We start from the raw sequence: 15,634 nt of genomic DNA, 5'->3' as shown, positions 1-15,634 counted from the left end.
TGAGACAGAGTCTCATTTTGTTGCCCAGGCTGGAGTGCAGTGGCATGATCTTAGGTCACTGCAACCTCCGCCTCCTGGGTCCCAGCAATTCTCCTGCCTCAGCCTCCAGAGTAGCTGAGATTATAGGCATGTGCCACCACTCCTGGCTACTTTTTTGTATTTTTAGTAGAGACGGGGCTTCACCATGTTGGCCAGGCTGGTCTCGAACTCCTGACCTCAGGTGATCCACCCGGCTCGGCCTCCCAAAGTGCTGGGATTACAGGCGTGAGCCACCATGCTCGGTCTCAGAGTGTATATTCTGTCTTATTTTCACCCCTGGACAGAAGAAAATCTGTTTATTTCACCCCACTTCTTTCCTCTAAGAAAAGGCAATTCTCTCTAGGAGGAAAAAGAAAACCAGGAAGAAGGAGAGAGGAAGGAGGGGGAATAAGGGAAGATGAGAGAGAGAGAGAGAGAGAGAGAGAGAGACAGAAGTAGAACATCAGATTAAAGTAGAAGACAGAGGAGAGAGGGGAAGGAAAGAGGGAGCAGGAAGGGGGATGCTCTAAACTCTCAATCTCAGGACTGTGCAAAATGATTTTCCAGGAGATGCACATGTGGTCTCATATTTCTCACAATAGTCTACCCAGGCTCCCTCCTCAGGTCTGTCTCCTACTACCAAAACCCAGTATAGGCAGTCTTGCTGCTTTACCTGGAGGGGGGACCAGGACCTGGTGCCAGGTCTGGGACTCCACTGCTGTCCCTGAACAGACTCATTTGAGGCATTCACATTTCTCTCCACTCTTGGGGAAACAGCCTGCAACAGGAAAGGAGTGTGTGGTGCGAGTGTTTTTCCAGGGTCACCAGTTGGTCCTGGCTGACTGCACCCCCATCCCTGACTACAAACACTTCTTTGAGGCACAGATCTCCTTTCTTAGTTGAGGAGCCTATGGGCGTTACTCGGGGAGCAGCCTCAGGGTGGGGTAACTGCTGTTGCTGCTGCCGCAGCTGCAGGAAGAAGGTGGAAAGACGGTGTGGGGCGTACTCAGTCTGGAATCTGATTTGTTTGTTTGTTTGTTTTTTGCTTTTTGTTTCTTTTGGACAGGGTCTTACTCCATTACCCAGGCTGGCCTGCAGTAGTGCAATCTCAGCTCACTGCAATGTCTGTTTCCTTGGTTGAAGTGATTCTCACCTCAGCCTCCAGAGTAGGTGGGATGACAGGCGTAGGCCACCACGCCGGGCTACTTTTTGTAGTTTTGGTAGAGATTTGTCATGCTGCCCAGGGTGATCTCAAACTCCTCAGCTCAAGGAGGTCAGCTGCCTCGGCCTTCCTAAGTGCTGGAATTACAGGTGTGAACCACCTTGCCTGGCTAGAATTTGATTTTTAAAAACTTTTTTTTGAGGCTGGGCACCATGGCTCACGCCTGTATTCCCAGAACTTTGGGAGGCCGAGGTGGGCAGATCACCTGAGGTCGGGGATTTGAGACCAGCCAGTCCAACATGATGAAACCCCGTCTCTACTAAAAATAGAAAATTAGCCGGGCTTGGTGGCACACACCTGTAATCTCAGCTGCTCGGGAGGCTGAGGCAGAATTGCTTGAACCCGGGAGGCAGAGGTTGTGGTGAGCCGAGATCGCGCCATTGCACTCCAGCCTGGGTAACAAAGGCAAAACTCCATCTCAAAAAAAAAGAAAACCAAAAAACCCACAACCCACCAAAAAAACCTTTTTTTTTTTTGGAGCCACTTGCCCAAAATCTTAAAATAAAAAATCCTAATGACTCTGTCTTCAAAACAAATCCCAAATTCATACATTTCAATTGCTAGTACTCTAGTCTAAAACCTATTTTCTTAATTCTTTTTTCAAAAATTCAGGCCCAGTCCAGGTGTGTTGGCTGGTGTATGTAATCCCAAGGCTTTAGGAGTCTGAGGCGGGTGTACCACGTGATGTCAGGAGTTCGAGACCAGCCTGGCCAACATGATAAAACCCCATCTTTACTAAAAATACAAAAATTGGCCGGGCGCAGTGGCTCATACCTGTAATCTCAGCACTTTGAGAGGCCAAAGCTGGTGGATAACCTGAGGTCAGGAGTTCAAGACCAGCCTGACCAACATGGCGAAACCCTGTTTTTGCTCAAAATTCCAAAATTAGCTGGTCATGGTGGCCTTTGCCAGCTACTCGGAGGCTGAGGCAGGAGAATCGCTTGACCCTGGGAGGTGGAGGTTGCAGTGAGCCGAGATCGAGCCATTGCTCTCCTCCAGCCTGGGCAACAGGAGCGAAACTCCATCTCAAAAAAAAAAAAAAAAAAGAAATACAAAAAGTAGCCAAGTGTGTGCACCTGTAGTCCCAACTACTTGGAAGGCTGAGGTGCAAGAACTGCTTGAGCCCAGGCAGTTGAGGATACCGTGAGCCAAGATCTTGCACTCCAGCTTGGGCGACAGAATGACTCTGTCTCCAAAAAATAAATAAATAAATAAATAAATAAAGTAAATAATTAAATGAAATTCAGGCCCAAAGTCCAAAATGTTCAAACTATTAAGATGTCTTTTACTGAATTTCTTGCAATGACCACTGTTAATAAAAATATTTGCACTTTTTAAAGTATAATAAAAAAACAACAAAAAAATTATTTGCACTTTTAATTTTATTAAAGGAGAAATTAAAGGAATATTCTGTTTTACTTGACATTCTCTAAATTTTGAGTACTCAAACATGCTATGAGTTTTCTTTTGGTTACCAAACTAAGAATAACATAAAAAAACTGAGAAGTCAAAATCAAAGTTGGGTTTTCCTAGGTTAATTATAATAAAATGTGTACTTCTTTTTTTTAGATGAAGTCTTACTCTGTCACCCAGGCTGGAGTACAGTGACACGATCCCTGCTCCCTGCAACCTCTGCCTCCTGGGTTCAAGCAATTCTCCTGCCTCAGTTCAAGCGATCCTCCTGCCTCAGTCTCTGGAGTGGCTGGGATTACAAGCATGCACCATGTGCCTGTCTAATTTTTGTATTTTTGTATTTTTAGTGGAGACGGGGTTTCACCCTGTTGGCCAGGCTGGTCTTGAACTCCTGACCTCAAGTGACCCACCCACCTTGGTCTCTCAAAGTGTTGGGATTATAGGCATGAGACACCACACCTGGCAAATGACATATACTTCTAAAGTTAAAATATCCTCTTGTTTATTATACAGTGACATATAATTGTTAACACGTTGATTTTAAAAAAGAAAGTTAACCAGCTGGCTCACTGCAACCTCCACCTCCCAGGTTTAACCAGCCGGGTCATTATATTTTCACTATTACATTTTGCAACAAAATGTACATGAGAGACCAACTGTATGCAGATGTAGACAATGTTGTCCCGATATACTTGGGATCAGTGGATTCTGGCAGTGGTGTAGATCTGAACCCCACAGTTGAAAGTCCTGATGGCTGAGTTTGTCTTTGGTCAAAAGGGGAGGATGATAAGTGAAAAAGCACCTAGGAACTTGCAGTTGGGAACTGACAGGCAAGTTCAAATCTTCCCTATCAAACATAAACCTCTCTTGTAAAATATTTTAACCAGTCAAGGTTGCTCAGTGACTGTCATGCAACAAGATGTAGAAAGTTCACTCTAACTATGTTTGAAACCAGAGAGATTTGACACTCTGCAATCAAGACCACATTAATCCCCCTACCTCCCAGATAAAGTTACCAGGTTAATCACCCAATTGCCCCATTTTCAAAAACTAGTTCCTACTCCCTAAACACTCTCTTCTAGTCAACTCCTATAATCGGCTCCCTATGACATGCTTATTTTCCTGTGTTGTTTACTCTCCCTTAATGCAGCACACTAAACAAACCCAGTCTTGTTGGAATATACTATGTGGTTACTGGGTGGCTGCCAGCACCTGTGCAAATCTAGGGAGCCCATTTGGAGCCTTCCTGCACCTCCATCTCTCAACCCTTGCCCTGCCTCCTTCTCATTTGTCTCAGCATCCCTTGATGATCCCTGCGTGAATCAGTTCTTACACTGTTGATTGCAAAATACCGGGGGCATCAGAAAAGCAAGCACTAGTCAGATGATTAAGTTTGGCATGAAAGGATTTACCTCAAAGCAGATAATTACTTGGAATGAATTATCTTGGGAAGAGCTATGGGGATTGGACACCCACCCTAAGGTGGTTCAAGGGGCGGGTTGTTTTGGGTACCTATAAGGATAGAGCCTAGGCCCTTCCCTCACTTTTTCTAAGTCCTTTGCCAGCCAGTTGCTTGGACGTGACCCTCTTCTGAATCAAGTCAAAGCAGAGCATAGGCATGGGAACAAGTGCTCTCAGCAAGAAGCCGTGGTGGACCCTGCCTGAAAACTTTCATGCTCCAATGGTGTTCCACATGGAAGAGGACCAGGAGGAGCTCATCTTTGGTGAGTGGCCTTTGCCCTCGTCCCCTCCTTCATCCTTGTCTTCTCAGTTTTCAATCTTTTACTCCTTTTCCACCTTCATCAGTCACACATCTGTTCCCCCAAGGCCACCTCCCAACTCCCCAAGGGCTGGTGCTTGACAGACCCTCCTCTCACCTCTTATGCTCACAGGGCACGGTGACACATACCTTCGCTGCATTGAGGTTCACAGCCACACCCTTATTCAGCTGGAGAGTTGGTTCACAGCTACAGGCCAGACTCGTGTGACTATAGTTGGACCACACAGGGCAAGGCAGTGGCTGCTGCACATGTTCTATTGTGTGGGGAGTCAGGACTCCTGTCGTCATGATCAAGGTAGGTATCCTTGGCTGAACTGTGGTAGTGGAGGGCTTGATGGTGGAGTTCTGGCTCAGTTGTGTGGCACCTTGGATTACTGAAGGATCCCTTGTGTGGCTGGGGGATCCAGGTGGTTCCTAGAGTTCACTGGGAAGGGAAGGGCTCACTCTTGTGGCATCTAAATGCTCAGGGATTAGAGGGTAGTGGGGAGATATAAATGGGCTACCTTGGAAGGCCTGACTGGGGTGACATCCTCCCTCCAATGTCCCTGGTGGAGTCTAGGCCTGCCAAGGGCCCCAGTAATGGGCTCTGCTTCACCAGCCCCGGGCACTTCTTCTGCAGGCCTCGAGATGCTGGAGCGTGTCCGGAGCCAGCCCCTGACCAACCATGACCTGGTTGCCTCCATTAGCGTGCCACCATACACCGGAGATCTGTCTTTCGCCTCCAGGGTAAGTAGAAACATCTGTCTTAGCATTCCTCAGCCTTTCCCTTACCAAGTGATTGGTTGTTCGGGATTCCATTTGAGTTCACTCTATTTGTAATTAAGGACTGATCTCCCCTGGAAAAGTGGGGATGAAAGGAGAAGTCTTGGCTCTGCTTTTGGTGAGAAAGACATGAAAGACACTGAAGAAAGTTTGAATTTGTGGCTGGGACCTGTCCCTCTCAGATCTTGTAGACATGTGTCTGAGGGAAGTCTCTTTAATGTAAGAAAGTGTTATTGGCAAAGCAATCCAATAATAAGCTACCTATGATGCAAAGCCTTCGATGTGCTGTTCTCTTTCCTTAGGATGAACTTATTCAGCCCTGACGGGGATTCTCTGGACAAGTGCTGAGGTCTGGGGAGGCCCAGCCCAGGGAAGGAGCCAGGCACAAAAGTTGGCGCTTTCAGGAACTGCTCCTTTCAGGTCTGGAGCCTGGTTAGGCTGCTCTGAGTTGAGTGAAAACAGGGGCTTCTGAAAAGGGACCCTCCTAGGATCCCCAGGGTTTTCCTGGACCTTGAAGTGCACACAAATGGGAAGAACGGAAAGGTGGGAGGAAGGGTCCAGATGGAGATTCTGAAGTCCCTCAAGCTGTGAATTAATCCATTCCAGAACACTCTCCGAATGCCAAATCTACATTTGGATCTCTCTAGCCAAGATTACGGCAAGCTAAACCTGTCCTCAGTTGAACTCTTCCCACTCAAATTTCTTCTTTCTCCAGCAGTCTGTATATCTCATAATGAGGCAATTGCAGTCATCTAGCATAGAGCGACGATGGTGACTTGGACTAGAGTAGAATGGTAGAAGTGTTAGGAAATGGTTGAATTTGCAATCTATTTTGAAGCCAACAAGATTTGTTAATTACATAGTTTTTACATGGCCAGTTACCACATAAAAGTTAGAAAGATCATATTCAAAGTATAAAAACACTTAGGAATTTGCTTGAGGAAGAATATAACAAAGCTATACTATTCTCAAGGAGAATATCATGTTTACTTTTAAATCTATAATTTAATAATTGATGGCTCATAAACTAGAGAAAAAACTTATTTTGTAAAAGACATGTGCAAAAAGAGTATTTTCTCTCTCAAGTTTCATATCACAAATGATGAAATTAATATTTTGTATTTTAAGGCCATAATTCTTATCTCTAAATCCCAGTCACAAAAGTTTCTGTGTGGGTACAGCCTAGGTATCATAATGGAGGCGTGAATATCTCAAACACTGGTGTGAGATTACGAACACTTAAATAGTAGCTCTACCAGAAGATAGCTTTATGATCTTCAGCAAGTCACTGATTTCTTAGTGCACTGGTTTTCCCATATAAAACTGAGATAATACTGACTACCTCAGGTGAGAAACTTTCTTTTTCCTGGATTCTTTCACCGTCTTTCTTCTAATAGAACTATTGTTTCGTGAAGACGTACCCTACCTCCCTAGCTCCAAAAGGGGAACGGTGATTGACGTAAGCCAATCAGGCCATACGCATTGTGATTCACTGGTCCAGGAATGAGCATGTGACCTGTATTAACCTAACCAGGTTAAGATTTATATTCTGCACTTGGGTGGAGGGTTTCCTGCCTCCTCCAGTCTCTGGTTAGATGTGATTAAGGAGGTGTGTGGCATCAGTTGCCACTGTTGTCATCTTGCAGACAGTAAGAGGAGCACCAATAATATACAGCTGAAAAGGAGGACAGCAGAGACAGAAATAAACTGGAGCTTCGATGATGTCATTAAACAAATTGTGTTCTGCCTGGAGTTAGTCCTATCCCTGTTCTTCCAGTTAGATAAAAATGTCCTTCTATTGAAGGTTGTTTCTTGTGGTAATGTGGTAAGGATTATATTTTATGGTAACTAGGAAGCATTTTTTGACACAATGTTGGGCAGTCACTAAGCCTGGGTTGTTATTCTAAGGCTTGGGATCCAAAGACTGTGTAGGCTGGGCTCTGGCTGTGCCATTGGTAGGAAAAAGTAAAGAGAAGTGGGGAGCAGAAGAAGTATGGTGTTACAGGGCACAAGGATGGGGAAGAGTAGATAGTCCCCCTTTTTGCCTTTGGGGTCTACAGTGAAGTTTGACAGAAGGCAGTCTTTCTGAAGAGTGGTCAAAGTCCAGGCATGGGTGTCATCTATGGGGTCTTAGTTGTTTTGGGGCATGGGGAGGAATAGAGACCAAGAATGTGAGGTCTGAGTGGGATGGGAGTGGGGCTCTTTAGGTCCTAGTCTTGTAGAAACATGATTACTGGTTATGTGGCATTAATTTCTTCCTAGGCCCCTTTGGAAAAGTAACAGATTACTTTATACAGTAAAGACCTTTGGGAAAAGTAACAGATTAAATTTGTGAGACAGTGTGAATGAGGCTTGATGATCGCTCTTTCCTCTTGACTGCAGAACCTCTGAAATTAGGGGTTGGAAGTTGTTGAAAGCCAAATAAAAGTCCTGGGGTGAACAAAACACCTGTTCATTAGCATACTGAGTCTCTACTACATAGTATTGTGTGAGAAGCTACAGGTATAATGTAAGTGAGATATCCTTGCCCTTAAGTTGTTTTAATCTGGGGCATTTGTGGTGACTTTGGGCCCTAGGGAAGAATCTAGAGGTGATGTTCAGGAGGGACATCTGGGCTGGAGATACGTGATTGGGCGGGATCATTCTGCATTAGTAGTTGAAATCATAAGCGAGATCACCTGGGGAGAGCATGGAGTCGGAGGGAGAAAAGGTAAGAGGCTGATGGAATCCATGGGAACACCTACAGTTAAGAAATGTGAAACAGTCCAGGCGCGGTGGCTCACACCCGTAATCCTAGCACTTTGGGAGGCCAAGGCTGACATATCATGAGGTCAGGAGTTTGAGACCAGCCTGGCCAACATGGTGAAACCCCATAATAAAATTGCCTGGATTCTTTCACCGTCTTTCTTCTAATAGAACTATTGTTTCGTAAAGACGTACCCTACCTCCCTAGCTCCAAAAGGGGAATGGTGTCTCTACTAAAAATACAAAATTACCTGGGCATGGTGGCACATGCCTGTAATCCTAGCTACTTAGGAGGCTGAGGCAAGAATTGCTTGAACCTGGGAGGCGGAGGTTGCAGTGAGCCGAGATCATGCCACTGCACTCCAGCCTGGGTGACAGAGTGAGATTCTGTCTCAAAAAAAAAAAAAAAAAAAAAGTTAAATCAGCTCAAGTCGCTGAATTGATTGTTCTCCTTCACTCAGCAAATAGGAGATTAAAAAATGAAATATTTCCGTGTGATGGAGGGACCTGGCAAAAATAAAAAACAAATTAAAAAAAAAAAGAAAAACAACAGGAGCTTGGAGAAGTCTATAAAGATGACCAAGCCAGAGAGGTAGGACTGTGGTAGTGTGAAATATGTACAGTATTTGGTCTTAGTCCTGTTTCCTGACATACAGCTCCTAAAACCTTTGGAATCTGCAAATTGATGAGTGTCTTCAGCATGCTAATGAGATGACTGGTGGCTGAGAGCCCCTGGGTAGCTTCAGGATGGGGACTGGTCACAGGGAAGGTCAAGATGTGATTAAAGGGTTGGAAATTTTCAGCCCCACCTCTAACTCTGGGAAGGGGAGACGGGCTGAAAGTTGAGCTAATCACCAATAGCCAGTGATTTAATCCATCCTGTCTATGTAATGAAGCTCCATAAAACCATAAAAGGACTGGGTTTGTGGAGATCCTGGATACCTTAACACCCGGAGCTTCCTGGAGGGTGGCATGCCTGGGGAGGGGGTAGAAGCTCTGTACTCTTTCCCTCATAACCTCGCCCTATGCATGTCTTCATCCATATCCTTTGAAATATTCTTTATAATAAACCAGTAAATGTGTTTCCCTGAGTTCTGTGAGCTGCTCTAGCAAATGAGTCCAATCCTAGGAGTAGGAATCCCGATTTATCCCTAGTTGGTCAGAAGCCGAGGTAAAACAACCTGGGGCTTGTGATTGGCATCTGAAGTGGAGGGCAATCTTGTGGGACTGAGCCATCAATCTGTGGGATCTGATGGTACTTCCAGGTAGATAATTCAAAATTGATTTTCTTTTCCTTTTTTTTTGAGACGGGGCCCAGCTCTGTAGCCCAGGCTGGAGTGCAGTGGCATGATCTCAGCTCACTGCAACTTCCGCCTCCCAGGCTCAGGTGATTCTCCTGCCTCAGTCTCCGGAGAAGCTGGGACTACAGGCGCCTGCCACCACTCCCAGCTAATTTTTGTATTTTTAGTAGAGGTGGGGTTTCATCATGTAGTCCAGGCTGGTTTCGAATGCCTGAGCTCAAGGGATCTGCCCACCTCCACCTCCCAAAGTGCTGGGATTATAGGATTACAGGTGTTAGCCCCCAAGTCCAGCCCAGAATTGAATTAATTAGAAGACACCCAGCTGTGTCCACTGCAAAACTGATTGATTGGCTGTTGGTGGTGTTAAAGGAAATTTATAGGAGCCCATTGATTTGGATTGAACTACTACTGCCAGGCCCGACAGACCAAACCACAACAGAATCACTCATGCTAAACTTACACATCACCAAGCCAAAACTAAGTTGTTTGACCTTTCGAGAAATCAAGAGAGATAGAGACAATAACTAAATTTCCAAACAGGCCAGTTTTAGCCAACATGCTAAAGAAGTTCCCTTTGCTTTAACTTTTATGAGGAAATTAACTGAAACTAATCTGCATTTTGTTTACTGTTTCTGCTCTTCTCAGCTCTTTTCAGTTTATAAAACCAGCCTCCTCTGCTTGACTCACTGTAACATTCATTCAATTGTATAGAAGGAGGTGTTGCCCAATTTTAGAATTGCAAACAAAAACCAATTAAGATCTTCAGACTGAATGTGTTGTAATCTTGTCTTTTGACAGTGGGGAGAAATCCCCATACATGTCTTGGCGACCGGAGGTCACAGAAGTCTTCTGTGTTGGTTGTTGAGTGAGAGTTCAGGAAAAATCCTTTTTTTTTCTCTACATAACTTACAGAGACAAACCGGAAAGGGGTGGCGTTCTAAAAGATGAGACATTTTAAGAGAAAGAAAGAGTGATTGCAGCGTCCACTATTACAGAAAAGCCAAAAGGCATGCTAGTTGAAGGTGTCCCTTGAATTAGCCTTTAAGAGGTCATGGATGAATTTCTAGTGCAGCTTTTCTGTGGTGCTGGGTGGGCATGATTCTGACTGTCATATGCTGGTTAGTGGGTGGATGCTGTGGAAATGGAAGTACTTTATATAATTTATTTTATAGGATGCAGTTTGTTTCTAAAGTCAAGATGATGTATAGAGTAAAATAAAGAGGAAGGGAGGGTACTGGAAAGTTGTTGGTAACATGGGAGAGAGGCTTAAGCATATTTATGAGGGGAAAGGGTGAGATGCTGCAGATATGGGGAAGCAGAGGGGCAGCAGGTGACAACCAAGGGCTTGGGAACCCAGAGTGGAAGAATTAGTTTACCCTAAAGGCAAGGAGTGGCCAGGTGTGGTGGCTCATGCCTGTAATCCCAGCACTTTGGGAGGCTGAGATGGGTGGATCACCTGAGGTCAGGAGTTCAAGATCAGTCTTACCAACATGGTAAAACCCATCTCTATTGAAAATACAAAAATTAGGCTGGGTGTGGTGGCTCACACCTGTAATCTCAACACTTTGGGAGGCCAGGAGGGTGGATGACCTGAGGTCAGGAGTTTGAGACCAACCTGGCCAACATGGTGAAACCCTGTCTCTACTAAAAATGCAAAAATTAGATGGGCATGGTGTTGCATGCCTGTAATACCAGCTACACAGGAGGTTGACGCAGGATAATCACTTGAACCCAAGAGGTGGAAGTTGCAGTGAGCTGAGATCGCATCATTGTACTCCAGCCTGGGCAACAAGAGCAAAACTCTATCTCGGAAAAATAAAACAACAACAACAACAAAAAATAAAATCCCAAAATTAGCCAGGCATGGTGGCACACACCTGTTATCCCAGCTACTAGGGAGGCTGAGGCAGGATAATTGCTTGAACCCAAAAGGTTGAGGTTGCAGTGAGCTGGGATTGTGCCACTGCACCCCAGCCTGTCTCAAAGAAAAACAAAACAAACAAACAAAAAGAGCAAGGAGTTCCCATCCTGGAGTGGGGTTTGCCTCCTGTCCCACCAAGCAAGCAGAGGGATTTCTGGTAACGGGGGTGGAACAGGGCATTGCAGCATTGGCTAAGGACTCAGATGAGGAGCGCCAGCACTTCTGAAAAGCATCTGTGTGTTGGGGGTGTGCATGGTGTGATGTCGTCATGGCTTATGTGAGGGTGAGTGGCACCCTGAGCTGCAGCAAGGGTAGGGTGTGAGTACCTAGTTACTTGGGGGGCACAGGAATGGATAGGGACTGGTGATACAGGAAGTAAGTCACAGTGATGCAGGCAAAGGAACAGAGAAGGAAGAAGCAAGTAATGGAAACAGATGAGTGTCACCAAAGATTAAAAAAAGCAGCTGGGCACGGTGGCTCATGCCTGTAAATCTTAGCACTTTTAGAGGCCAAGGCGGGTGGATCCTCTGAACTCAGGAGTTTGAGACCAGCCTGGGCAACATGGTGAAACCTCATCTCTACTAAAACACAAAAAATTAGCCCAGCATGGTGGTGTACACCTGTAATCCCAGCTACTCAGGAAGCCGAGGGATGATAATTGCTTGAACCTGGGAGGTAGAGGGTGCAGTGAACTGAGATTGCACCACCCCACTCCAGCCTGGGTGACAGAGACAGACTGTCTCCAAAAACAATCAAACAAAACAAACAAACAAAACAAAAACAAACCTAAAAAAGCATACAGGTGAAAAGTTCTAAAAGTAGGTGCAGGTGTTGTGACAGTGTATGGAAACCTTAGAACCCTGATATCTATCCTAGAGCATACTGGACTTAAAATAGTCACCAACATGGTAAGAGAAATGAAGTAAATCATGTGACTAGGCAAAGAGTAATATATCATTTCAATGTACCTTTGACCTTCGTATTTATTTGAACAGGAAAGTTTTGCCATTTACCAGTTTTGTGGTGCTGTGGTTTCCAGGGCAGTGCCTAAATCGATAGTTTGCATGTAATGTATCTGCTACATTTCAAAACAGAAATGCCTGTAGTCAGTATTATCTCAATTTTATATCGGAAAACCAGTGCACTAAGAAATCAGTGACTTGCTGAAGATCATAAAGCTATCTACTGGTAGAGCTACTATTTAAGTGCTCGTAATCTCACGCCAGTGTTTGAGATATTCACTCCTCCATTATGATACCTGGGCTGTACCTACACAGAAATGTAGCAGAAATCTGCTACATTTCAAAAACAAATCACGCAGTGGCATGATCTCTGCAGTCTTGGCTCACTGCAACCTCTGCCTCTCGGGTTCAAGCAGTTCTCATGTCCAGCCTCCTGAGTAGCTGGGACTATAGGTGCACACCACCACACCTGGCTAATTTTTGTGTTTTTAGTAGAGGCGGGGTTTCACCATATTGGTCAGGCTAGTCTCGAACTCCTGACCTCATGGGATCCAACTACCTTGTCCTCCCAAAGTGCTGGGATTACAGGCGTGAGCCACTGTGCTTGGCCTATTTTTGTTTTAAAAACATTTTTAGATTTCTATTTTGTTTTCAAATCTCAAAGCTGTGTAAGATAAAATTTAAGTTTTTTCAAAGAAACACTTTTTACTTGTACCAGATTCTCGAAGCAGTTGAATCTAGACTGATAAAAGTTGTTACTTCAAGATCTGGCAGCCCATTTTCATGAATGGTTAGGATAGAATGACTGTTGTAAGTATATTTTGCTTTAAATGGTGGGAGTGGGAAGTACTGCTAAAGTATTTCCAAAAATGTTTGGAAGCGGTTTAACATTTTTAAGTTGGTCAAGCAAGCATATACTATACACAATTTTCTTTTCCCTCATCTAGAAGTTGATAGAACAGGCAGATACCTATTTGATCTCTTTAGAGCCATAGTGGGAAGCCCCTTCCTCCCTCCAGGATAACACTCCCTAATCCTTCCTCCTGTCTAAAACATCTCTGTTGAGCTTTGTTGCTTTATATTCCAGAGTTTTATCTCTTGAAAATTTATCTCCCTGAAAGTAATTCCACTGGGATTAACCCTTGGAACTTAGTGCAAAATTGGTAGTGAAGTAGAAAAAATGGAGTTTTTTTAGGGAAGAACTAAAAAAGGTCCTTTGGGAGCAGAAGCCCTTCCCTGGTGAGGCAGAGCTGGGTAGGTGCTTAAAATGGTAGATCTGAGTAGCCAGAGGCTGCAGCATTTGGGCACCCACCTGGTCCCCATTTCTTAACGTTGTTTAGCAAATCCCTTTATTATAGTTAAAACAAAACTCACATGCGTGATATGTGAGTTATAATCAATTTCGAATTAATATTTCTCACAAAAACCCCAGGAGCATATGCAAATCTCCCCCCTTCCCAAAATACCAAAGACTTCTTCAGTAACACTGCAAAAAGATAATTTTTATATTTCAGTCCAAAATCTGTATACAGTCAGTTTGGTAGACTTGGTCCAGTCAGTTCAGAACCATCTAGTTAGTTCCAGATAAAAATAGTCACACTAGTTGTTTATAGACATCTTTTTAATGTTTTACTTTAAAACAAATAATCCCAGTAAAAGAGAGCAAAGGAAATTACACTTTAATGGTAGCTTGAAATGGATATGGTGTTCCTGATTTATTTGTTTTCAGGAAACAGACAATTGCATTGTCATACATGACTTAGAACTGCTCACTTAAATACACATAATTATATTAGATTAAGTTTCTCTTACAAAAACACAACCATGTCATTTAAGGCGAAAAATATCAGCTTCTAGGGAGACAAGTTAATATTTATAATATTTCCTTAATCTGATTTAGTGAAATGATCCATTAATTTAGTTACCCAGGTTTCATCATCCTTATAGTTTTGCTTTGCAAATGGGCATGAGAATTGGTCACTTTGTGCCTGATTTCCTCCTCTCTAGTAGACTTATTTTACTTGCAAATTAAGAACTTCAGAATCACTGAATCAATGGGAGGTGAGAAAGGCACCTTAGAACAGATCAGGACTTAAAAACTCAATAAAGTTATTTTAAACAAAACTTGCAATCTACAAATATTAATTTAGTCGAACAAAATGCAAACATTTAGATCAGACATAGCAAAATTTTTTTAGTTAATCTCATACAAGGGATATTTGCAATTAACAGCTTGATCAACCCTACATGTTGAAGGCAGACACACTTGTACTGAGAAAGCTTATGGCTACTCAGTGCTCAGCTAAATTGTGCTTCAAGACATCATTAAAATTGACCAATGGAACTTTGCTTAGTGTAAATGGGAGACCCCTCTCATTTCCACAGAGAGTAACGCAACAGACAGAACCTTACAGTTTCCACACAACTATCTTTTAACATCCCCTAATTTTTGTGCTAGAGTAAGATAGACACAAAATGGTCATGGCTTCAATGTATAAAAGTTTTTCACAACATGGTTTATCACATTTTGCTATGATTAAGACCTCAGTGTTGTGTGTAGGTTTTCTTTCTGAATCTTCGGTCTTCAGCAATGCTGGGTGAGCTGTACTGTGTTTGAGGCTTAATGAGGCCTAAGGAGGGGTCCCCAATACATTCAGAATTCCTGCTGCCAGTGGGGTTCGACTCAGGACAGAGTATGTCCAAGAATCAGTGCTACCTGAAAGTTACTGCCTCCCTCCTCTTCCTCTGTTAATACTGGGAGACAGCCTGCCCAGTCATGGCAGGTGTGTGGCTTTAGGTCAGTGGAGTGGTGTGTGTGTGTGTATGTGTGTGTATGCAATGTTCTTGGGAAGGGGTAATCTTGGGAGGGGGAATCATCACTTCAGGTTGAATGAAGATGAAAAATTGATTTTCATAATTTACTAACATTCTGTATTTTGAAAATGAAAACAATTGCTTAAAAGGATTGACAAAGTCTTAACTGAAGTGTAAAATTTAGCCTTTATCTTCTATGTGTTTCTAGCAGCCAAAAAGATTCTAAATGATTCCAACTGTCTCAGAATCCAAGTGGGATGAGAAGAGGAAGCTTTAAAAATTTCCATGTTTATCAAAAGGGACAAGGTTCTAAAAGGTTGAGAAGCACATTTTAGGTAAAGCGGAGAGCTGGTTGACTTGGGGATGGAGGCTGGTTAAGGCCTGGTGAAGTTCAGAAGCAACATACTGCCAGGGAATGAATAAGGAGTTAATGAAGAAAAGCAGGGGAGAGTCAATGATTGAGAAAACCTGTTGGGGAGGGCTGGGGAGGGCTGGGGAGGACTGGGGAGGATTGGTGGAGTTCAGGGCCTCCTTCTTCCTTTGAACATCCACTTGATAACCCTGATCATTCTGCTTGGCTGCTGGAGAAGTACTTCTGGGGGCAGCATTAATGTCTGCCAAGGAAACAACTTCCTTTCTTGAATCCTCCTGTGGCTAGGGTTTAATTGAATTGATGCTATCTCTTATGTCCTTTTC

The 15,634-nt window shown here is 43.8% G+C and overlaps 1 protein-coding gene across 1 annotated transcript; it reads left to right on the top strand.

The window, feature by feature from the left end:
- Window positions 1–928: 928 nt before the first annotated feature.
- Window positions 929–5,252, top strand: LOC105513574 (putative KHDC1-like protein). Its single transcript, XM_011944491.1, has 4 exons — window positions 929–1,027; window positions 4,254–4,377; window positions 4,546–4,728; window positions 5,053–5,252. Exons 1-4 carry the CDS (start codon window positions 929–931, stop codon window positions 5,250–5,252), a joined length of 606 nt encoding a protein of 201 aa, XP_011799881.1.
- The last annotated feature ends 10,382 nt before the right edge of the window (window positions 5,253–15,634 follow it).

Source organism: Colobus angolensis, unplaced genomic scaffold (genome assembly GCF_000951035.1).
Source record: "Colobus angolensis palliatus isolate OR3802 unplaced genomic scaffold, Cang.pa_1.0 Scaffold231, whole genome shotgun sequence".
NCBI lineage: Eukaryota > Metazoa > Chordata > Mammalia > Primates > Cercopithecidae > Colobus > Colobus angolensis.
Note: the sequence above shows the minus strand (reverse complement) of the source record. Positions and strands in the feature narration are given on the sequence as shown.

Excerpts from the sequence above, each read along its gene's own strand:
- LOC105513574 (XM_011944491.1), top strand. The coding sequence starts at position 929 with ATGGGCGTTACTCGGGGAGCAGCCTCAGGGTGGGGTAACTGCTGTTGC. Across the intron at positions 1,028-4,253 it reads GACGGTGTGGGGCGTACTCA|TCAAAGCAGAGCATAGGCAT; the intron begins GTCTGGAATCTG and ends TTCTGAATCAAG. Across the intron at positions 4,378-4,545 it reads CCAGGAGGAGCTCATCTTTG|GGCACGGTGACACATACCTT; the intron begins GTGAGTGGCCTT and ends TTATGCTCACAG.